At 47.6% G+C, this 25,203-nt stretch overlaps 1 protein-coding gene across 1 annotated transcript in view; it reads left to right on the top strand.

The window, feature by feature from the left end:
- Positions 1 to 24,976, top strand: part of gpatch8 (G patch domain containing 8) — a 49,943-nt gene extending 24,967 nt beyond the window's left edge. Inside the window, 14 exon segments of the mRNA XM_052490265.1 lie at positions 47 to 124; positions 7,571 to 7,643; positions 16,607 to 16,674; positions 16,797 to 16,883; positions 19,486 to 19,629; positions 19,908 to 19,979; positions 20,585 to 20,784; positions 20,825 to 21,022; positions 21,024 to 22,341; positions 22,344 to 22,850; positions 22,853 to 23,245; positions 23,248 to 23,826; positions 23,829 to 23,873; positions 23,876 to 24,976. Coding sequence (XP_052346225.1) covers positions 47 to 124; positions 7,571 to 7,643; positions 16,607 to 16,674; positions 16,797 to 16,883; positions 19,486 to 19,629; positions 19,908 to 19,979; positions 20,585 to 20,784; positions 20,825 to 21,022; positions 21,024 to 22,341; positions 22,344 to 22,850; positions 22,853 to 23,245; positions 23,248 to 23,826; positions 23,829 to 23,873; positions 23,876 to 24,664 — 4,551 coding nt within the window. The 3' untranslated portion in view covers positions 24,665 to 24,976.
- The last annotated feature ends 227 nt before the right edge of the window (positions 24,977 to 25,203 follow it).

Raw genomic sequence — 25,203 nt, 5'->3', positions numbered from 1 at the left:
TAGCTGTCTGGTGTCTAACCCTCTGTCCCCATGTCTTCTCTCCTAGGGGGGAAATCACTTTGACCAGTATGAAGAGGGCCAGTTGGAGCTGGAGCAGGCGTCCCTGGACAAGCCCATAGAATCGGTAAGGCCTCATCCTTCACCCCTACACCTTTTGGACAAGCCCAACTTGAAACTGTGTGTGTGTGTGAGAGAATTAATGATTGGTCCAGAGAGAGAGGAATAAGAGCCTCGCCCCCTTCATTCACCCTGTACTGCCTGTGTGATAGACACATCCAGTGTTCCCTTGACAACCCATTCTCCCTACTCAATCAGTAGAATCACTGTAGACCCCCTCCCTTCCCAAGCCCTCTGCTTCCTGTGCCATTTCCTGTGTGATAGCTCTTAGCTGGATGAATAGGATTATATTTTCATTATTATTCATTATTATATTTGACTTTAATTGTAGCTCTTTACTCTGAATTTGCGTGTCTTTTTTAAGCCCGTTTTCAGTGATCCAGGCACTAGTTCACCAGATTGTTAGAGTGGAGTGGATAAGGCACTGTTACCAGTCTATAGTTGAAATAACTTCCAATCACTCTGTTAAAAGGGCAGTGTACAGTAAAATGTCATTTGTGGATGTCCTCTGGGAAGCGTGAGGTCCCTGAGTTTAGTGGTGGAAGTTTGCTTATCCCTGTTTGTCTCCTTTGCCCTCGGTGCTAAATTACACCGTATAAATAAAGGCCATTTGTACAGACACACATAAACACACACACACACACACCACACACACACACACACACACACACACACACACACACACAAACTCTTCTTATATATTTAAACACACACATAGTTAATTATAGCTTGCTAGCACCCTAGCCACTGAAGCACTATCACGAGATGGACATATTCATGAGGGGTCCTGTCGATAAATAACATCTAATCTAATACTCTCTGGGCTAACAAGATTAGAAGCGTAGCACACAATTGCATACTCACACACATGTTCATAACACACACACTGGGGGGGGACAGGCGAATCAGATGTGGTCTGATTGTTCTGCTCTGACCTGATTTGGGAAAGGAAAGGGACTTGGTGCCTTATCCACTCCACAGCAAGGGAAGAGAAAAGGTGTAGGCTTGGAGATGGAAGTGTGTGTTTAGTATTTGTGTGTGTGGCGTTTGTGTACTCTGTGTGTTTGTGTGTATATAGGACAGTTATCTCAGAACATTACAGTATTGTACACAACTTGGGGTGTTCGACATTTCTCTCCTGCAGCGAATTGGCCCCTATTAGCTAAGCAGCAATGACCCGGTTTGTATTTGCACGCTCTGCTTTCCTACTCCCATCTTTTAGGGTTTCCTTGTAAACGCTTCTCTTACTGTCTCTCTTCACATCGCTCTACCTCTTTCTGCTCTCTCTCAATCCATCTCCCCTCTGTTCTTTTCATGCACCTATGTTCAAACAATGATTTCTCTCTCTACTACACAGTGATTCGGTGTTCAGTACCCTCTGTCATTCTGTGCTGGCATGGTGCTTGTGCAACTGGGACTGCATTTTTCGCTGACGAGGCACATGGATAATATCGCAGGCAGCTCTTTTCTCTCGCTCCCCCTTCCATCTCTCTCTCCCTCTGTCTCTCCGTGTCTCTCTCTCTCTGAAGCACTGCGGAGAGCAGGCCTGAACTCCACTCTTGTCTCCACAACGTCTATCCCCTCTCCTCCTCAGGGCATAGTGGATGTCCTCTGACTGCAACTATTGATCTGATTCTGAGCATCTCAAGGCACAGCAGAACAGTATCTTATCCCAGCTGCATTGAGAGTTCATGGCGAGAGTTCCAGCTGCATTGATAAATAAAGCTTTAATTACAAGTAGGTACGAGGAGAGTTTTTAGGCTTTTGTTTTAAACTATATACAGCCAGTTTGCATTGAAACGGCACACACCCACACAGCTATACCGCTAGACCATGAGAGCTTGCCTTAAGCATGTAGCTGTAACAAAGCCAAATTATTCAGCCAGGCACTCTGGTGTAAATAATCCTGTGTCTGTTCTGTTGTGAGGCACATGGACAGCAGCAGTAACAACAGCGGTAACAGAAAGGTCAGTCTGTCCTTCTCCTAGCTCTGCTGTTGTCCTGCTGCTCTGAAAGCATTACTAAGCCATGGTACAAATGCTTCCTTGGTGAAATGTGAGGGAGAAACTCCTGTCTGCCCTGACCATTTCTCCATAGGCCTTCATGTGACTCATATATATATATATATACCCTGACGGGTTGTCATGGTGGGCGGATTGATCAAACCAAGCTGAGCCACGTAGCACCAACCCACTCACTGGCTCAGGAGCCCACTGTGGGTGGGCAGTAGAGAGGAGTGGAGAGGAGAGCAGGAGAGGTGGCCTGCCTGCCTGGGTAAAGTGGCTCTGTTGCTCCTGCGCTATTGTCTATGGAGGGGTGCTGAGAGCCGGGCTGCAGCACGACAGCTCCTGACACACGTGGAGAGAGCGAGGACTGTCACTACCACCACAGACGCATGCGCTCACATAATGCGTATTACACACACACACACCAAACTTTTAATTTCAGTGAAATTGCAGTTGATCAGCTTTGAAATTTCACAGCTCCACTTAAGTTTGTCAGACCCCCCCTCTTACTCCAGCAGCAGTGTCATGGCTCTGGGGTGACGGGGGCAGTGACAGTCGTCAGCATGTCTCACGTCAAGGCGCTGGCTGTGTGTGCAGCGCCTCTCCGCGCCCCTCCCCTGCCACTCGTGTGTGTGTTCTGATCTGTAGGCAGCTAGAGGTCTGTGGTACTTTACTGGGATCTGTTTTCTCTCTCTGTCTTTCCCCTCTGTTCTCTCGCTCTTTCTCTAACATTGTTTTTTGCATTGCATGTTTTAACTGGCTATCATTTGGTGCTAGCTCTCTTGCTGTCCTAATCACACCTTTTCCCCTCTCCTCCCCCATTTCTCCAATGTCCCCTACCCCTGTTCCCCCCCTCCAAATCCCTGGCCCTGAGAGAGAGATGCAGTGGGCAGCCTCAGACACACATACACACACAAGAGCAAACTCTATTTAAAAAAAGCACCTGTGCACAAGCTGTTCTGGCCTCAAACTTGAGAGAGAAGATTGATTTCACACCGTGCCATTTCACGTGATGCCTTCCGGCCTTTTACCTTTGACTACTGAGACACTGCACCAAGTTACATCGCAGCACCACAGACAACAATATTCAGAGTCAAACCTCAGTCAGATTAGAAGGAAACGTACATGCCCAGGGATTTATGACAGGTCAAAGGTCGTACATCACCCTTTCATGGTGCGGTACGACTGCAGTAACACACTGACCCCTGCCCACCCTCTGTATGTTATCACGGGTGCTAACAGCCATTTGGTGTCTCTCTGTTCTGGGTCCAGGTGCTGACATCATCAACATGAGGTGGGTCTGACAGACTGTGACAGTATACCAACTGCTTAAAGGCTATGTTGTTGTTCACATCCATGTATCAACAGAGCTGTAGGTGTCTTTGAAATGATCAACCTTGTATAGGTGTTTTTTTTTCACTGCCACCCACACATACCACAACAGCACACACACACACACACACAGAGGGAGTCTGGAGGAACACACACACAATTATATGCCACAGACTACTGTGCTGTTGCTCAGGCACCAGCTGTATCTTTCCTCTGCTCCGTGCCGTGTTAGTGTTACACTCCCACCGCCTCCCCACCTTCATTTGGGAAAATGAACCCCTGGAAGATTACCAAGGGAAAGGTCATCTGCCATCAGTCACTCGTCCCCTTTACAACCCTGACCCCGCAGAGGGCTCCATCTCTATTCAGCACCAGCTCCAACACTGCAGGAGGCAGACTGACGAGGTCAGTTAGATGTTTTTAAGGTCATTGATGGTAATGGATCCAATGGTCCTGACCAAGTCTGTCCACCGGTTAAGTCACAACTCAAGGTCAGCTGAACAGACCCAAGGTTAGGTAACAACTGCTCTCCAATATGGTGGTGCTAAGAGGGCAGGTCCTTGGTTGGAAGGTGTTCTATTTGACCTGAGTCCCTTGAGACCCATGCAGTGACCGTTGTTTCCATTTAGTCACACCTATCTGAGTCTCAGCAGGGAGGAATGTGAGCGTGCAAGGCAGACAGACAGACAGAGCGCCAAGGACAGCGGAGCTGGAAAAAGAGCTTTACAAGGAAGAGGAGAGCTGCCCCCCTGCTCTGTCTAACAGACCCGGATCCACAAGACTCCTGTAAAAACACACATTCCACAGGGGGACAAGAGCGGGTGACGCCTGACTGCGACCCTCTGTTTTGTACTGTCACAGTTACTAGTCACTCACTCACTCATCTCACAGAGATAATCAAATAAAATATGACCCAAGTTTTGGTTGATGTTTTTTCTGACATTAATTTCTGGTTAAGTGGATTAGCGTGCTGTCTGTTCTGTGGGTTAAGGCCTCAGACAGGCTCACACACAGCCAGCGTCTACTGCACACACACACCGTCAGCATCACAAGGTTTGAAGACCCACACACTCCCAGGTTCCTGGTATGGTGCCCCCTGTATACCTCTTCCTGCCTTTACCCCCATCTATTTGTTTTTACCCTCCCTCCACCTCCCCCCCCCATGCACTGTGTCAATGACAGCACAATGCACATTACCCTCCCTACCAACACTCTGTGTGGATTTCTCTTGTTTGGATAACATTTTCTTTTTATTTCTCCTATATTAACAGTAATCATTAAATCAGTGAGTTTATTGACATGCCTAGTTACCACATTTCTGTTTTGTGTACAGTGTTTTATACATTTTTTAGGGCAAAATAAAGATTTTAGCTCTTTTTTTTTTAATAAGAAAAAACTATAAAACAAATTGCAGTTGAAAGCGTTAGTGACTGGCCTTTTTCTTACATTGTGTCACGTGTGACTGTTCTTTTGACAGCCCAGTATTTTAAAGCCAGGTTCGTATGGAAATGCCTTCACTCCACTTGCACTGCTGTTGGAACTCGCCGTCGTTGCTTTTCATCGTCCGTCTGTCTGTTTTCTTCTTCATTTAGTGCATTCATTCATCTGTTGTTCAGCACACAGCCTGCGCCTCATCTCCGCCCTCACACTCTGCTCAGTCCATTCTGATTGGCTCATTGATCAGTCTCAGCCATTTTGGACTGAAGTTTCTCCCCATCATCAGCCCCACCTGGTTTTCCTCATTCTAATTTACAGACGCTGCTGAGTTATTTTGGGGGAGGGTTACAGACTATTGTCTTACATTTGATTTCCCTGAAAGGTGCTATTAGATCAACTCTGCTCAGCCAGTGCTTGTTTTTCTGTGTGGGTTATTGCAGGCAGCTACTGTGGTGAGAACTAAAAGCATCCCCAGTATCTCTTTGTCAATGGGAGCAGGGAGGAGCCCACTGCAGCACCATCTGCAGTGCAGAGAGACGAGGCTGCAGAGGATCATGGGAGTTGTAGTCCTCCAGCCCCTCTTGTATTTATATCTGCTTTGACTTGATGTGTCTAGCAACCAGCATGAACATGTTTATATGGTGACACCATGCTAGGTGATGTATAGCCCCAGTTATTATAAGTACACATGCGAGCCCTCTCCCCAGAATATCTGACACAGATACAGCTCATATATCCCCCATTCCCAGGCTCTGTTACTGGGTCTTCCTGTCTGGAATTAGACAAGGGGAAAAAAACACAACCAAACAGAGCTAGGAAGTGGTGCAGTTCAACGTTTCCCTGGGGTAAGGTAGGAAAACAAATATTTGTGTATTTTTATCAGCAAGGCTCTAAAACAAATGCTGTATATGAGGGAGATTATCAGTGGCTTTGGAGGGGAGTTGCCATTTCAACAATATTTTTGTGGCACACTTAAAAGAAACCAATTAGGTAATGATATTTTAGTTTAATGATAAGCAAGCGGGGAGCGTTGACTTAGTTATACAGAGGGAAGGGGGTACTAGTTTGGGTTGAAATACCACAGGGACTCTATAAAATGGATTAAATCCATCTTGTGACAAAGGCAGATGGGCAGAGATGCAGCATGTTCTGTGTGTGACAACCACTACCCCTTCCACATGCACTAACCCATACTGACCCACACCACCACCACCCTGACATCTCCATCCACTTCCACTGCTTTCTCTCTGTCAAGACGATCTACTATGACCCTGTCCAACCATCACCTCTGTGCTTGAGCCCATCTCAGACTAACACCATTGGTCCGTTGGCCCTCTGTTGACCCTGCCCTTCTGTATATGCATCATCATATACAGTCCAGTACTAACACCGTCTCCTTTTTGTTTAACTCTTCAACAAAAAGATGCATGCTGTTTTACTGTTTGGTTTCAATCCCTCCCACTTGGTTTTCTGTTTTGAAATTTGACATCTACTCTCTTTGTGATTATAAATATCCTTTTTTTGGGGTTGGTTTGTATGTTTTTGGTAGAGTGCAGCACCCTGGTGAATGGTAGTAGAAAAGCTTGGAATAGTTATAATCACAACTGAAATGCAACCTTTTAAAATTTGAAAATGTATTTTTTAAATCTCATTGTTTTTGTTTTCTTTGTGCTTGATGGTGTACTGTAGTTTGTAGTGGTGCGACAGTCTTGCATTTCACTTTTGTTTTACTGCCGACCCATAGCGTTATAAGTCTCAGTCACTCACCTGATGTCTTCCTCTCTCCTACACAGTCATACACACTCTCAACCCTGGGCCTTGTAATGGTAACCCAAGGCCCTCTTAGCACTTTCTCTCTCTCTTTCTTTCCCCCTCTCGCTGTATTTCTCTCGTGACAGCTGCATATTTTTCGTGGCGCTCCCCTCTGTCTTGGTTATGGAATCACAACAAGCTTGGGAGGTTCTGGTCCTCTTTCTGTTAACGCAAGATTTCCATTCCTTGTTTTTGTTCCATTTGTCTGTGTGCGATAGATCTCGCTCTATAGCGGTTCATATATGTATATGCGTGTGATACATATATTACCGTCTCCTTTCTCCTCTTCCTCCTTCCCCTCGTACCTCCCAGACAGCTGATATTCTCTGTGTTACAACAACGAGTAGAACATTTATTTTTTTTATTTTTATTTATTTTTATTTAACCAGGCAAGTCAGTTAAGAACACATTTTTATTTTCAATGACGGCCTGTTAACTGCCTGTTCAGGGGCAGAACGCCAGATTTGTACCGTGTCAGCTCGGGGGTTTGAACTCGCAACCTTCCGGTTCCTAGTCCAACGCTCTAACCACTAGGCTATGCTGCCGCCCCAGCACCCACCACCACCACCCAACATGGGACGCTTCATCCCCAGTTTGTTAGCTTTAGAGGTTTTAATCAGTTCCTGTTAGGGTAGGCTCCTTCTAAACCCTCAGTGTGGCCATAAGGATGTTAGTTCAGAGACTACACACTCCCTCCCCTCCCCCTCACCTCCCCCCTGTGCTGGAAGACACTGATGTCACATGGTGGAGGAGGTGGTGATGATTTGGTAGTAGTCCTGTATGTGTTTGTGACCCGTGCCCACGGGAAAAGCTTTTCTTATTATTGGAATGTTTTTGGTCTTTTTCTCCTCTGTTCTGTCTGCCAGGATAACATTGGGCACCGGCTGCTTCAGAAACATGGCTGGAAGCTGGGGCAAGGACTGGGCAAAACCATGCAGGGTAAGAAGACATTCTCGCCCTCTCTCTCTCTCTCTCTCTCTCTCTCTCTCCATACTCCTTTCTCAAATGTGTGCTAATACCTCTCAGTACTCCTCCTCTTTGCCTCACCTTTCTCCAGGTTTTATTTTGTACTTTTTTTCTTTTCAACTGTTTCCTTTCTATTTTCTGTACTTTTCTGATCTCTGTCTTCCTCTTCTGGTAGATGGAAAGGGATCAGAGTATTTAGTGCATGACCCCGGTACAGTTGTCCCTGTCGGTCTTGCCCTGGTCTTTGCCAGAACTAGGTGTAGAAAGGATGGCGTAATGCACCCTGGGACAGGACGGGCGGGGCAGAGGGAGGAGGAGGAGGAGGAGGGGGGTGGTGGTGTTTGTTCTTTGCGCCACTGCTGTTCCCTTCCCATGATGCATTTAGCCTAGAGCAGATTTGACCCAAAAAAATGTTTTTAAGGGGATGAAGAATGCATGCCCACCCCACACACACTCACACTGATGCTCACAAGCTCCCTTGAGAGACACTGCCCTCAGCCAATGGGAGCTGCTGTTCATTCTCCTCCAAAAAAGACAGTCTGATGGTGGAATGCCTGTGTGTACCCTGCTTGGTTCCACTGTGAAGTGTGTAGCAGACAGAGTCCAGGTCTGATTCTCAGATGTTCCACTGATCAAGAGTCAAGTTAGTTTGCCTTTGAACACCTGTGTCATGTTTGGAATTTCACCTCAGTTTCTAGAATGTCATAGCTGTGGGGATTAGTACAGTGATACAAGGCACTGAAGGGTTGGATATGTGCTCGTAGACGATTGCAAAGTTACTATAACTGATGAGGTCTGTATCTAGCTATGTAAATAATATAGTCACCTATATCATCACCTATGCCTCCCCAGTACTCAGTCAAAATAATTCAATAGTCAATATGTTGGTTAGATTTAAAAACTGTTAATCTCACTCCCTCCATTTCTGTTATTGATCTCTCCCTGTTAACTAGCACTTTATTTATATTAATTTAAAGCTAATCTGGTTGGGTTACTTTAGGGGTTACACTGGTTTTCTAATATTTCAGGGTTTCTATGGTAATTCACTATTAACGTTTGATTTGAATTAATTGTATTGATGCATTTTGTGTGCACTGATTGACCACAGCTCATGTCAGAAGATGTTTTTAGTTGGCTGGCAAGAGTTTGAGCATAAAGGCCTCTGAGTTTAGTAGTGACAGACAAGACAGTACAGCCAATGCACTCAGTGTCTGTCTCTGCAGTTCCTCCTCCCTTTGACCTGTAATGTCCAGGTGAACTTTCATTAGACAGCCCAAACACGTGTTTGCATGTTATCTGTCTGCACTTCTGTGCTAGTACAAGCTTTCATGTCTGTGTCTGTGTGTAGGACTGTCTTGGTCTGAAAACAGCCTTCAGAACCTCACGCAGCAGCAACACTCGGTGCAGGATGCAGAGCTGTTGGCTGTGGTCCATGCTGTTTTTCTTCTATAGGCAGGGATTGGCAGGCCAGCATTGGCTGGCTGTGCAGGATGGTGGAGGGGGTGCTTAGGCCACCTCAGCCTTTAGTTCAGCTCACAGCCTCATTTACTTGGTCCAGGTGGTGCAGCGCCCGGCTTCTCTCCTCTCAACTCCTGCCTGCTATGCTACATTCTCTTCCCTCGCTCGCTCAGTATCTGCCCCTCCCTCTCTCATACTCGCACCTGTCCTCTTTTCTCCCTCTCTCCATCTCACTTCTCTCCGGCTCTCCCTCCCCTTCCCCCTCTCTCTATAAGAGGGTGATGAATAGCAAGTCTCTACATTGGCCTTTTAAAAAAAATTGTACAGTTGTAAAAATGTAGGCGCACGTGAATACATTTTGGAGCACAATGCAAAATATTTTGGTGAGAAAGCTAGAATCTTACATTTTTCTAGGCGCACTGGTGCTCGAAATGAAAGTTCCAGGTCGCACAACAAAATATTTTGGTGCCTATGCGAGTAAAATGGTCGCACTGTAGAGCCCTATGTAGTGTTTTTCCTTCAGCTTTGAATGATGTCATAGTTGGCAGCCTGGTTGGTCCATGTAGTCTATTGAGAATTGGTTTAGAGTGAGTGTGTCTACTTCATGGGCCCAGGGTCTGAGTCCAGGGGAAGTAACCTCTTCTTAACCTCTTCATCCAACCCCTTTCAGTCTCATTTGTTTCTGCCCAGAGCTAGCTACACAACCCAGGTCTTTCACCCAGCCTTTTCTCATCCCTCCATCGTTCCTCTCTCTCACCCCGTTCCCTTAGTCACACCAGCCTTTCCCTCCCCACCCAGCAGGAAGCATCTGGATTACAACACGCTAATGGGAAACGTCCCAGTCTGCTCATTCTGTCTCCTAACACACAAGTCTTGTTTTCAACCAGGACACAGTGCCTGGATGCCTTCTCCTCTCAAAACCATACACTACTGGGGACTTGTCCTTTGTTCAGTCTGACACCCTGAGCAGGTGATTGTAACAATGTGTCGAATGCTACATTTGCATCTTAATATCTTACTAAGTGGATAAATAGGCTCTTGTTACAGAACCTTGTTTTTATCCTTGCTTTTAGAGGAGGATGCCGTTACAATGCTGCTTATGCAACTGTAGACTGCCAGCCTCCCTGCAGTAGTAGCCTCAGGTGCAACATGAGGATCTGCACTGATTTAAGACCTGCGTCTTTCAGGTCAGCTGGTTATTTGTTTTAAGGGAGGCGAGTAGTGTACGTAGCGCAGGGCACACTGCATTCTTTTAGTGTCTGCTTTTCTGTCTGTAGTGTTTAGCCATGGCTCATCTAGCTGGGGATCTGTCCCACCCTCCCATTTGGCAGCACTGTGCTAAACACAACAGTCACACAGAGTAATGCCACACACACAGCAGCCACGGTAAATGTAATACCAACAACGCTCTCGTATGCTAAGAAGCTTTTTGAAGACGTTTTAACACTTGTGTCAACGACTCGTCATCTCTGGCCTTGAAGAGGACACAGCCGTTGCGTGGCGTCTTGCTTGCTGCTGATGGTCTCAACTCTGTCCCATGAGGAATGGTGGATTGAGGCTCATGCCAGGGGCTGGTTGCAAGGAGGTTGGCAGGGGTTCCTGGTATTTCTCTGCTCTCTCCTCTCCTCTGCTCATGGACATGTAGGGCTTTCAATCCACTTCTCTGTTACCAGTTATCAGCCAGAGGCCCTACAGTCCAGGACACTGCCTCCTACAGGGCACATTGGGAACTACCTGTGAGTGTGAAAGCACTGCGGTGACCCATGACTCTGATGCATTGATAACAGGATTGAGGCAGACAGTACAGGGTGTTTTGTTTTTAAATATGCATTTTAAAAATGGACCTGCTGTCTGATTGTCAGTAATCTAGTGAATAAAGGGGGTTGTGTTTGTGTGTTTGATGTGATAATCTGTAAATGTTTCTGGTTTATGACTAAGCGGCATGTAGCCTTCTGGTTAAGAGCATTAGGCCAGAAACTGAAAGGTTTTCGAATCCCTGAGCCGACAACCTGTGCCCTTGAGCAAGGCAGTTGACACTAATTGCTCCTGTAAGTCCTTCTGGATAAGAGCGTCTGCTAAATGACTCCAATGTAAAATGTTTAATTGGTTGAGTGTAGCTCTTGTGTTGTTGCTGTTTGCATGGTGTCAGTACAGTGTGGTTATGTAAGCAGTGGCCTCTGCTCTGTGGGTAGATGAGTCTGTCTGTCTGGCGCTAGCCTGCCTGCATGTCCAATTGTTGTGGATATTAATGGTCCTGTGTCTGAACCCAACAACTGTGGACAAATATGGTCATCTACTTTTCTCCGGAGTGGACTTATAACACAATCACCATATCACGCCATCACATCACTATAGAATGAATCTGTGGGATCATATTCTAATGATAATAGTAATAATATACAGGATTATACTCGTTCTCTCCCCTCCTGTCAGAACAGAAGCTTTTTGACTTGATAGCAATGTTTCCCCTGTGCTTTGAGTTTTCACTGTATTGACTCTGTTCTTATTTCTTCTTTTGTTCTTTTTGCCCCTTTTTTAGGTAAGGTTTGTTGGATTCCCTCTGTTTGTATGTATGTATGTGTGTGTGTGTGTGTGTGTGTGTGTGTGTGTGTTTCTCCCACTCTACAATTGACCTCAATGTAACACCGCCCTTTACAGCGTAGGCTAATACTGGCCTCTCTCAGCTTCCTCCTCTTGGCTTTTATAAACCACTAAACTATTATTTCACTTTTCACAATCTGCTCACAAGTACCTACAGTGCTTTGATTCCAAGTACGAAAAACCCAACCAAAATCCAATTAAAATCAAGGTAGATCCTAGTAACAAAGATTGCATCACATCCTGTAGAATCACCTGCTCCAAGTCTAGATTTGTGTTTTTCCCTTTGAGTGTCTGTGGCTGCCATGGTTGGGGGTTCTGATTGGCTGTGACCACGGCTCAGTCTTTTGAATGGCTTGCAGAGTAGCCCCCTTTTCCCCCACCTGCCTGTATTTAAACTTCAAACCTGTGGAGTGAGTGTGTACTGTATGTATATGTGCGGTTGTCATATGGGACTGAGACGTGTGTATTTGTGTGTGTCAGTCACGGACGGGGGCCCTAGGGAAAACTTACAGGGAAAATCTCACTCCCCCCTCCTTCACCCAAAATGTGTCTGCCCCTCCCTCCCATGTCCACCAACGTCACACACACCCATCATCCCTCTCCCTTTGGCCTTCCCCCCCCCCTGCACAGCATGCCTGTCCCAGAGGTTCAACCCTGCCTGCCTGGACTGTCAGTCATCTGGGGATTTAAGCAGTGCTCTGTATAGACTACAGTGCTACACTCAAAGAACCCTTCATATGCTCCATGGAGTACTTAAAATTCAGCTCTAAATAATCATTTGACTGTTGTTTTCCTGTTGTTGCACACTTACAGTGCTAGACCAAGTCTCCTAAGCACTGCTCAAAGCCCTGTGGCCCACTTTTTCAGGTACATTTCTGTCTATGTTCACCATCCTGGGGGTAAGCATGTCCCAAACTGAGCTTGCTGACAGTGGGACAGTGAGGGGATTTGGGGGAATCTAGGCTAACCAGGCTGACAAGACAAACATCTGTCTGTGAGGCTGACAGAGGGAAGAATGGTGGCTGTGTGTCGAGTGGTGTTCTGTTGTCAGGGGCAGCTGATTGGTTGCATGCTCGTATCAAATGAGGCATGGTCATTCCTCTTTACTGTACCAGATGATAGATAGATATTTTAACACACTACATTTAAAGCAAAACCATGATCTGTAGGACAGCCGGACAGGGAACCTCGCCCTGTTCCAAGTGGATCTGTCCTCAGATTCAGCTGTTTAAACAATCATCCCCTACCCTGAAGAACAGAGTCCAACTAAACTCCCCAGAGCTCTTATCTGATGGGGATGTTATTGAAGCCAACTGCTGGCTCTAGCTGTCATTCTTTGGGGTAGGGTGAAGGAAGAGTGAGGGGTGTTGGGAGTTACTTAACACAGATATGGGGCATACAGGAGAGAGGAACAAGGGGTCCAGGCACTCATGGGATATTGGGGTAGAAAGAGCCAGGATTGGGATGGGTGGGGAGAGAGTGTGGTGGTGAGAGGAGATCCCTGTAAGCACCCAGAGGGCCAAGAGTGAAGAGAGGAGAAGGAGGGCTTTGATCCCCCCAACTCCCATCCCCACTCCCATCCCCACCCGCCCTTCTCTATGTGCCTCGAATCTTCCTGCTTAACCAATTGGTGTTTCTTTTTTACAGTGATTTGATCCTGCCCATGTTGTGCTGATGGTAAACTTAGTGGTAAATGTTATTTTTCCCCCCGATTGAATTGTTTTTATTTTGTTTATTTTTTCCTCCCATTTCTTTTATTTGTTGTTTTCCTGTCATCAGAGCACCAATGCTAAATAGGCTTTCAATTCTCTCTCAGTATTAGTACTCATTCTGCTGTTTGTATATTATCATATATACATCTACATTACTCTTACAAACATTCTCATTTTTTTGTTTTCAGTTTTTATTTTTTTTTTACCTTTGTGATTTAGATGCACACTTTTTTGTCCGGTCCCTTTGTTGTCCACTGGAATGGGTAATGCTGAAGGTATTGTCACTGTGTTTTTAAAATGGTTATAGTTGGGGACATCTTCTGTAATTGTAAAGAAAAAAATCGTATTTCATGAAGATTAGGTGCCTGGATTGTGACTCCTCCCCTGTGTTCTCAGTGAACTGGTCCATTGATGGAGAGCTTTACTGCAGTGGCCTGTCTGTCCGTGGGCTGGTCTCAAGCAGTCCCCCTTGTGGTTGGACTGCTCAATATCCACTCTAATAGTCTAGGTCCATTAAACTCAACTCTGGACCTCGACGCTATATTTCCACTGTGTTTTTTCTTCTTCCATTGTTCCCCTCTAATTAGGGACTGATTTAGACCTGGGTGTAATTAATTATCAGGTAGAAAAGGCGCTGCATTGTCATTTGGACGTCTGCATTGACCGTGCAGCATTTATGTTGAAACGGCCTCTGCAGAAGTCAGGACATTGATACTTCTTGCGCTTCAGGGGGAGCAGAGCTGTTATTGAGGAAGTGAGTTTGTTTTTATACAGGACTTCCCACCTACTGTCAATCAATCATGTCAATGCGGAGCTATTACGGAGCCTCAACATTATTCCAAAATTATGAGGGGCACACAGTGATGCGGTACAGAGCTCAATTTGGCCATTGTGTCACACCCTCAGATCATAAATTGTCTGAAAGAGTTAGTATGAGACCTGCCTTAATGTGTCCAACCGGCAGACAGACACTGTAGTGGGGTTTGGAGTCCAGACAGGCCCTTATTTGATCCACATACAGCTATAATTTAAGAATTAGGATTATACCATTGGGCTGTGACCATAACAATGATACAAGAACAATTCAGAGAACAGACAGATGTTAACAGAGAGAATTCAAATAAAATAAAAATTGTCCAATGGGCTAGGAATGAATTTGTCTCACATCTGTATTCTGGCACTAATGAATACATTAGGTATGTAAGCCTATGCTGCTGCCCTGTTATGCCAATGCTGATTATCACGCTGGCTTCCATTGCAATAGAAGACTGTAGTCAGTCGGCACGCAAGACCTTAGTCACTGTTATCACTAGCCCCTTTTAATATGTCTGGTTTTATGCGATCAGACCGCTAATGTCGTTATGGCCCTAACATTATTAGTTATCACATGATTTAAGATGTAAACCAAACCTGCTCTTTTAGTTTCTGAATGAGACTACAGTCTCTTCTCCTCACTAGTGAGGCATGTGGATTAGAAATAAGCAATACGGTACAAGGGGGTGTGGGATATGGCCAAAATACCACGGCTAAGGGCTGTTCTTAGTTACGACGCAACACAGCGTTCCTAGATTCAGCTGTTGGCTGTGGTATATTGGCCATATATCACAAACACCCGAGGTGCCTCATTGCCATTATAAACTGGTTACCAATGTAATTAGAACAGTTAAAATAATTTGTCACACCCATGGTATAAGGTCTGATAACCACGGCTTTCAGCCAATCAGCATTCAGGGCTCAAACCACCCAGTTTAAATGGCTAATAGGTTGTGCTATGTGGTAATAATAGTTAGTCATTATTTGTTTCTGATTGTGGATTTGTTCATTCCTAGCCCTGTTTAACTAAAGACAAGCATATTTTTAAAATGTTCATAATCACTCTTGCCCAAGGGTATAAACTGAGTCTAAAATTGATCATAACGTAATCTTGAGTAAGGAGAGAGAAAAAAAAAACTGAAACCAAACTGAAGTGCTGATTGGATTCTTATCTGATTTACTATGAACCTGGCTGCCAACCAACAGCCACTGCTGCAGCAGACTAGTCCAAATTCTGTTTTGTGCCTTTTTTGTTTTGAGAACCCCTGTCTGTCCAACCCCACCCCATACCCTATTTTCTCAGGTAAGTATCCCCTCCCCTGCAATGTCACCATGGCAATTCCTGGCCTGTGACGTTACCCCGCTGTAGTTCAGTGCTTGTCCTTTATTTACTCTCTCTCTCTGCTTCGTTTGGCTGATTATGAGTGGATTAAAGCAAAATTACGTGTCAAATCTCCAACATAGTTTTGATCTTTTTCTGTTTCATTCTGTTTTCTGGTTGTTTTTGGTTGGTTAATTTATTTTTCTAAAGTTAATTTCCTTCTGATCTAGCTCTTTTCACAGCTTACGTAACATGGCTTAAGTAGACTGAGGGAAAGAGGGGGGAGAGCCTGTTAGGCCAGGGCCATGATGAGAGGCCTGGGGTAGAGGGGGAGCAGAGGCTGGGTCTCCTATGGGACAGTACAGGGGGTTGTGGGGTCAGTCATTGGGCAGTTCAGAGCCGGGTAATGGGGAGGCTGTACTATGTTGTCGCAGTGGTGTTCTGCTCAGTAATCTGTAGCAGCTGCGTCAGCCAGCCCCTCCGGCAGTATTGTCCTTGGTAAACTTGGCATTCTTGTTGAAACGGACTGCGGTACTGGAGGAGGGAGGGGGGAGAGAGGCTACGCTCAGCAGTTTTAGACTGGAGGGAGACACGGAGATACTGCGACAGATACAGGCTTAAACCCTGTCCTTGCCACTCTGTTTTTCTCCAGTATACTTTATCCCCCCGTTTCCTTGTCCTCTCCCCTTCCCTTATCCAAATGGACGTCTCTGAACTGCTCATATGGCCTATGCTGGTTACGTCTCAGAACTAGGATCAGTGCAGAAATTTGGATGCGTCTTTCTAGAAAAGAGAACGCAGCTGAGAAGTAGTCAGGGTACTTAAGCTGTGCCGTCCGTGCCTGGTGGCTATGGTAAGCTGTGAGAATGGCTGGTTTTTGGTTCACTGTAGCTTTTCTGGTCTCTTTGCACTTCAAGGCAATATTCTCTAACCCCAGCACCCTGTGCTCTAAAAGCAGGCTGTCCCCGAGCTGTCCCCCCGTCCCAGTGTCAGAGCCTCACCTCCCCCTCTCTCTGTCTCTCTCCCCCCAGGACGCACCGACCCTGTGCCCATCATCCTCAAATATGATGTCATGGGGATGGGACGCATGGAGATGGAGGTAAGACACTGTCAGTGGCTCGCAAAATATCCATGTTCTACATAAAATTGTCTGTGTATTTGTGAGTTTTGTTTTAGTTTGTTCATAGCGAGTTTGTTAACTTACATATTGTGTGTGTGTAGTTGGATGTTGCCGAAGATGCTACAGAGAAGAGGAAAGTGCTGGAGGTGGAGAAGGAAGTCACAGAGGAATTACAGCAGAAATACAAGGTGAGACTCTCCTTACTAGCCAACTCAATCCAGCCATACATACGCCTCTCTTCTCAAGGTCCTCGTTTCAACAATCTCTCACTAGCATTTGTTCACTCAGTTCAAGGTGACCCTGTTTCCTGCATTTGCATACCTTCTTGCTTTTCTCCTGTGCCAGTGACTCATAGCCCTGTCTTGTTAAGATTCTGCTGCCGTTCTGTGTCTCAATGCAGTAAAATCGGCCTTGGAGAATCATAGAGCTTCTCCTGTTCCTCATCTCCCACTCACTTACGCTTCTTTCTAGTGGAGAAAATTGGATGACTTCATGTGAGGAGTTGCTGTTTGTGCTGGTGTGAGATTCTAAATATATGAGATAAACACAGACAGACGCTCAGTCAATGGAACTGGAATGCTTATACTGTCATGCATGTGCCAAATCATTTATTTTAGCGGGTTACCGGTATATCTGCAGAAATGGCATATGCCAGTGCATTTGGAAAGTATTCAGACCCCTTGGCTTTTCCCAAATTTTGTTACTTTATTCTAAAATGTATTTTTTTTTTTAATGTCCCTCATCAATCTAGACACAATACCCCTAACGACAATCAAAAACAGGTTTTTAGAAATGTTTGCAAATTCAGAAAAAAATTAAAACTGATATCACATTTATTTCAAAACCATTTGTTGAAGCACCTTTGGCAGCGATTACAGCCTCGAGTCTTCTTGGGTATGACGTTACAAACTTGGAACACCTGTATTTGGGGAGTTTCTCCCATTCTTCTCTGCAGATCCTCTCAAGCTCTGTCAGGTTGAATGGGGAGCATTGCTCCACAGCTATTTTCAGGTCTCTCCAGAGATGCTCTGGCTGGGCCAATCAAGGACAACCTGACAGACTTGTCCGAAGCCACTCCTGCATTGACTTGGTTGTGTGCTTCGGGTCACTGTCTTGTAGGTGCAGGTCTCCAGAAACGTATTTCTGCACCTCGATCCCTCCTGCTGCTGAAAAACATCCCCACAGATTGATGCTGCCAGGTTTCCTCCAGACGTGACGATTGGCTTTCAGGCCAAAAGTTCAATCTCTGTTTCATCAGACCAGAGAATCCTGTACAACTGAACGCATTTGACCCTCTGAAACAGAGGTGCGGGGGGGCTTCCATAATCGAGATCCACGTCATCGGCGCTTGGGTAACAGTGGGTTAAACTGCCTTGCTCGGGCAAAACGACAGATTTTTACCACGTCAGCTCGGGGATTTGATCCAGCAACCTTTCAGTTACTGTCCCAACGCTCTATCCACGAGGCTACCTGCTGCCCTTTCAATTGATTGCCTCTAGGAAGAGTCTTGGTGGTTTCAAACTTCTTCCATTTAAGAATGATGGAGATCACTGTTTCTCTAAGGGACCTGTCAGCTGTGGGACCTTGTATAGACAGGTGTGTGCCTTTTCCAAATCATGTCCAATCAATTTAATTTACCACAGGTGGACTCCAAGTTGTAGAAACCTCAAGGATATTTTTGTAAATAAGGTATTTCTGTTTTTAATTAATGTGCCATTTGTTTTTAATTAAATAAAAAAATACAACATTATGGGGTATTGTTTGTAGATTGTGAGGGGAAAATAATTATTTAATCAATTTTAGAATAAGGCTATAATGTAACAACATTTTGAAAAAAATCGGAATACTTAACGAATGCACTGTATAAAAACTACCTGCAAGCACAATCCTTGTACGCTTTGTTACCTTATGTGATTGATTTATTTTGGTTATTGGACTTTTAACCTCAATGATAAACAACCATAGAGTTTCCTGTGGGTTACTCAACCACTACCGAGCCCTATGATAGGAGAATAAAGACCAGATTATACAGGCTCTAATCTTAGGATGTTATTTCATCTTTCCATCTCTAATCTGTATCAATGTCACTCGGACATCTTTTTGCCCTACAGTTGACCCCAACCAGATCTGTAGGCCTCGCCAAACACAATCCTGTCTCGGAGCTCTATGGACAATTCCTTTGACATCGTGCACTGTCAACTGTGGGACCTTTTGTATAGTTTTCCAAATCATGTACCACAGGTAGACTCCAATCAAGTTCTAGAAACATCTCAAGGATGTTGTAAATAAGATATTTCTGTTTTTAATTATTGTGTAAAAATAAAACTGTTTTTGCTTTGTCATTATGGGGAATTGTGTGTAGATTGAGGGGGAAACAATTATTTTATCCATTTTAGAATAAGGCTGTAATGTAATAAAATTTGGAAAAGGGGAAGGGGTCTGAATACTTTCCGAATGCACTGTATAAACAACAACCTGCGAGCACAATCCTTGTACACTTCAATTTGTTACCTTGTCATTTCTTTCAGTTATTGAACTTTTTAACCTCCATTGATAAACAACCATAGAGTTTCCTGTGGATTACTCAACCAGTACCAAAGTAGGACTGAATAAGACTATATATGGATGAGCGATTAAGCGGAACGGACTAAGACGTAGAATAGTATAGAATACAGATATATACATATGAGATGAGTAACACAAGATATGTCATCATTTTCATCTCTAATCTGTATAGAATGTCAGTGAGGGGGAAAGTACATCTCCTGTCCTCCTTGACCCCAACAATAGGACCAGGTGGAAAAGGAGAAGGCCATCGCCAAAGCCCTGGAAGACCTGCGGGCCAACTTTTACTGTGAGCTGTGTGAGAAACAGTACCAGAAGCACCAAGAGTTTGACAACCACATCAACTCGTACGACCACGCTCATAAGCAGGTGAGGAGTACCTCCGCTGACCCCCACGCTGCTACAGCCCTACACACACTGGGTTTCCTGTCACCGTGTACAGGTGCTTAGAGTAACCGAGCCTTAAATCACAGACCCTCCAGAAACAAGTGTAAGGAGCCTGTCTCAGTGGAGAGGGCTTTGCAGATATAAAATGGTTTTGTTGAATGGTGTTGCACCATTGACCTTATTGTGGATGCAGAAATCCTTAGCTGTTTTCTTTCTCTCCCTCATCCCTGTTCTTCTCCATCTGACCCGTGTTGCTGCAGAGGCTTAAGGAGCTGAAGCAGAGAAGAGCCTTGACCCCGAGAAACGTGTCATACCCACCGTCAAACATGGAGGTGGAAACATGCAGGGGGTCTAAGGGGACAGGGCATCAAAGAGACGATGGATGGGCCAGACCGCAAATCTTGGGTGAGAACCTACTTCCCTCAGCCAGGGCATTGAGCTGGCTGAGCAGCATGACAATGACCCAAAAACAGCAGAACTGGTGAGCACATGCTACAGTATATACTGCAGACTCAACCGCCCTCTACTGGCTGAAGTGGAGGCTGTAACCCAATAATGAATAATATCACATTTGATTTTATTGGTCACATACACGTGATTAGGTTAGCAGATGTTATTGCGGGTGTAGCGAAATGCTTGTGCTCCGACAGTGCAGTAATATCTAGCAAATGACACAACGTATACCCAATACACACACATCTTAGTAGGAATGAATTAAGACCATATACATATGGATGAGCGATGTCAGAGCGGAACGGACTAAGACACCATAGAATACAGTATATACATATGAGTAATGCCAAATATGTAAACATTATTAAAGTTCCATTCCTTAAAGTGGCCAGTGATTCCTAGTCAATGCCTATAGGCTGCAGCCTCTAATGTGCTTGTGATGGCTGTTTAACAGTCTAATAGCTGTGTGGCTGCTTTCTATTAGTGCAGGAATGCAGATGTATATGCAAAGAAAAATTATTATAAAAAATGTGTTCTGGATAAAACACAACACATTAAACAGTTTACTTTAATATGTTCTTTATCGTTGTGTTTCAGTACCCCGGGAAGTGGTCCCATGTTCAAACCCACCACCGTGGCAGTAGACGGAGAGAAGGGTGAAGAGGGGAGTGCTGTAACCCCTGAGTATGTCCCCCTGCAGACACTGCCATGGAGGGCTTGTCAGTGGAGGAGAAGAGCAGTGGGGGTCAGGCCTCCCCCAAACCAGCCCCACCGTCAGCTTCTCCCTGGGGAAGAGCAGCTCATCCCCGGCCGGGGCCTCCAAGGTCAGCGTGTCCTTCTCCTTCGCCAAGAAACCCCCAGTGAAGCTGGAGACGGTCGCAGCAGTGTTCGCTAAACTCCATCAGGATGACGAGGAGGAGGGGGGGACAGGAGGAGGGAGGGGAGAAGGCCGTGGGACAGGAGGAGACCTCAGGCTGCAGCACCGAGAGCCCCAAGGGAGGAGGGGGGAATGGAACAGCAGGGCCAGAGGAGGAGGAGGAGGAGCAGCAGGAGGAGCAACTACATCAAGAACAACCAGAGCAGGAGGAAGAGGATGATGGCACCTCCCTAGCCTCCACTCTCAACAAGCTGAAGATGATGATGAAGAAGGAGGAAGGCTGGGCCGGCCAGGAGCCTGAGTACTACCACTACATCCCACCAACTCACTGCAGAGTCAAACCCCGCTTCCAGTTCCTGGTGTTCATGAAGGCCACAGACCAGTGTGAGATCAGGGAGCAAGAAGAAGATGAACAAGAGAAGGAAGAAAAGGTGGTAGCAGAGGTTTCTGAGCAGACACAGCCAAAAGCTACTGAGTGCAAATCAGAGGAGCCAGAGAGAACTCCTGCAGCTCCAGTCACAGAGCCCAGTCCTACTCCCACAGTCACAGAGCCCACTCCTACTCCCACAGTCACAGAGCCCACTCCTACTCCCACATCACCTAAACTGAAGACTGAAGAGGTCTCTGCCAGCTTCACAGACCCTCCTCCCACAACAGCCCCTACGCAGAACCAGACAACAAGCAGGAGGACCCCAGTCCCAGGGCCCAACTTGGGCCCCAAAATCCCCACCGGTCCCTTCTTCCTGGTCCTGAGCAAAGACGAGAGCACCACTCTGCAGTGGCCCTCGGAGCTGCTGGATTTTACCAAGGCTCAGCCCGCCCTCTCTTACAGCTGCAACCCCCTGTACTTCGACTTCAAACTGTCCCGCAACAAAGGGGCCCGTGCTGGACGAGCAGCAAAGTCCTCCAAGCCCGCTGGTGAAGGAGCTGAGAAAAAAAACAATCCTGAGGCAGCTGCTGCAGTCAATGAGGGGAATGCTGCTGCCACCACCACCCCTGGGCCCAGCACTGACAACACTGGTAAGGAGGAGCCCTCCTTAAAAATAGAGGGTTCCCAAGGGGAGACTGAGGAGCAAAAGCTACAGAGTAGCACAAGCGGAGCCAAGAAGAAGAAAAAGAAGAAAAAGAAGAAGCATAAGAAATCTGGCAAAGGCTCCAAGCGCAAAGAAAAAGAGAAGGGAGCCATAGTGGACGGGGACGCGGAAACTGAGATCCTAGGAGAGAAAACCAAAAAAAAGAAAAAACACAAACGAAAGAAGAGCAAAAACAAAGGTGAGGAGGGGGAAGAAGGAGGTGGTGGTGATAAGGAAAAGCCTAAAGAGGATAAAGCAGTAGCCGCAACGGTTTCTAGTGCTCCCCAGCACCAGCAGGAACAGGATCTGCTACAGGAGCGGAACCTGGGAAGAGGAAACGACCAGCCAAAGAAGCACTTCAGAAGTCCGGGGCAGAGGAAGGTGGGGCAGGGAAAGGCTCTGATGAGGCCAAGCCCTCTGAGGAGCACAACGGCACCAAGCGTCTGAAGACAGACCCCAGCGCCCCACCCAGCGCTTCCTGCTCCTCCTCGGCCCAGAAGAGCCCCGGGCCAGGCAGACCACCCAGCAGTGAGAGTGAGGAGGAAGGAGGAGGAGGCTCAGCTTCCCGATCCAGCCGCCGCAGGTCCACGCCCCGGGAGGGGCGCCGGCACCAGAGCGAGGACTCCGGCCGCTCCCGAAGCCACTCGTCACATCGGGGAGACGGGCGAGGGAGCAGCCGGCGGCGGCACCGCGGCCAGGCCTCCCGTAGCCAGTCAGACTCCAGCAGCTCGGAGCGCTCCTCGAGCGCCTACAGCCGGCGCAGCCGCAGCTACTCAGACAGTTACAGTGAAGACAGTGACGGGGGCGCCACCGGAGACACTCTAAGCGCTCCTCTGACTCAGAGTACGATCGACGGGGAAGCGGCGGGCGGCGGCGCTCCAGAAGACGTCACTATTCTTCCTCGTCCTCGGAGGACTCTCGCTCCCGCTCACGCAGCCACAGCCGCAGGAAGAGGCACCAGCGGCGGCACCGGAGCAGCTCTCGGAGCTCTAGCAGCAGGAGCCGCAGCAGCAGCGCCAGGTCATGGAGACGCAGCTACAGCCGCAGCCACAGCTCAGCCAGCCGCTCCTCCAGCTCCACCAAGGGCTCCCCTCACCGGGGTCGGGGAGGCCAGGGGGCCCACAGGGGCCGGGCAGACAGCGCCACACGGCGCCGAGACTTCAACCGCTCCTGCATCTACCGCTCCCAGTCCCCCGCTCTGCCTCATCACGAGCCCCAAACCGCAACAGCAGCTCCCAGAGCCAGAGGGCAGGGGGGTCCAGGGGAGAAGGAGGAGGAGACCAGAGGAACTCTTCCTCACACTTCACCGCCCGCCAGCTTCTGGATAAGATCCAGTCCAGGAAGGGATCTGATGTCACAACCACAGGGACCAAGACTGGCGCCAAGATCAAGGACCCACCATCGGGCTACTTTGGGCCCAAACTGCCTCCAGCTCTGGGCAATAAGTCCATGCTGCCCCTGTTCGGTAAGCTGCAGGCAGGGAAGAAATTCCCTGCGATCCCCCTGACCCGGCCTGATGGTGGAGAGAAGTCATCAGCAGGGAAAGGTTCAGATGCTGTGGCAGAGGTCATCCTGATGGAGCCCATCCGGGAGTTCCCCCCACCACCTCCCCCTCAACCAGCTCATAAGAAAGTGGAGGAGACGGTAGTAGTAGTTCAGGAGGCCCGCCACCTCACCCTGGACGCACGGGTTCTTCATGAGCCCCGGCCACTGTTCCATCAGGAGCCCTCCATGCTGATGCCCCCATACCAGGGCGAGCCGGGACAGGACCCCTCCCAAACCCCATGATGGAGCCCCTCATGCCTGACATGCAGCAGCAGCCACCCCCATGCACGCCTACCCCAACTACCCCCCGCCCAGCCTGGAGGAGGAGGACATGGGCATGGAGGCAGAGGAGGACGATCTGGCCCCGCTGGAGAGCCAGCCCATCACCTTCACCCCAGAGGAGATGGAGAAGTACGGCAAGCTGCAGCAGGCCGCCCAGCAGCACATCCAGCAGCAGCTCCTGGCCAAGCACATCAAGACCTTCCCCTCAGCCGCAGCAGCACAGGCTGCAGCGAACATGGCTGCAGCAGCGAACCATCTGCAGCCGGCACCCCCTCCCCCCCAGCAGCAGATGATCCAGATCCACCAGCCTGCAGTGTCTGCAGCCTCAGCTACCTCCCTCACCACAGTACAACATCTCATCCAGCAGCACCATGCTGCTCAGGCTGCAGCCATGGGCATCCACCCACACGGACCCCACCCGCACCCCCAGTTAGCCCAGGTCCACCACATCCCCCAGCACCACCTCACCCCCATCTCCCTGTCTCACCTGGGCCACTCTCTAGGCCACACTCTGGGCCACCAGTTGGGAGTGGGACACGCTGGACTGATCCCTGCCCACCACACAGCCTTCCTCTCTGGCCAGCCCATACACATTATCCCAGCCTCAGCACTTCATCACCACAGCCCCTTAGCCCTCCACCACATACCACACTCATCCCTCTACCCAACGCTGTTCGCCCCCCGGCACACTAACGCCGCTGCGGCAGCCGCACTGCAGCTCCACCCCTTCCTGCACCCCATCTTCTCAGGGCAGGACCTCCAGCACCCCCCTAACCACGGCTCCTGAGAAAGACCTTCACTAGAGCCATGTGTCCACATCAGAGGAGGGTTTTGGCCAGAGCAGGCCTGGTTAAACATCTGAGTTAACATGGAGAGAGGGAGATGTAGTGGCAGCAGGTGATTATGAGAATATCATCAAAATGGCCACCATTAGACCACTGGCCAGACAGAGGTGCTGTGATATGCTGCCTGTGCAGAGGTAAACAACAGACATTTACTGTGGGCTCTTTGAATGGACCCCTCCTAACAGTTGCCTGACATTCACCCTGAGGTTTCTGGACAGGGTGGAGGAGGGTTTGAGGCAACCTCAAATCTAAGATGTTTTGAAAAGAAAAAATAGAATCAGAAACCTCTGAGTATTTTTTTTTTTGTCCCACAGTTTATAACTGATTGTTGCTGTCAATGTTCTTCTTTGTTTTTACAGCCAAAGAGACACAGTGGCTGAAGCCATAAGCAGGATGGTGTTGTGGGAAAGGAAAGGGGAGATGAGATGGGGACAAGAGGGGGTTTAGGGTGACATCCATGACTGGAAACAGCCTTGACTTT

This window comes from Oncorhynchus keta, chromosome 32, assembly GCF_023373465.1.
Source record: "Oncorhynchus keta strain PuntledgeMale-10-30-2019 chromosome 32, Oket_V2, whole genome shotgun sequence".
Lineage (NCBI taxonomy): Eukaryota > Metazoa > Chordata > Actinopteri > Salmoniformes > Salmonidae > Oncorhynchus > Oncorhynchus keta.
Note: the sequence above shows the minus strand (reverse complement) of the source record. Positions and strands in the feature narration are given on the sequence as shown.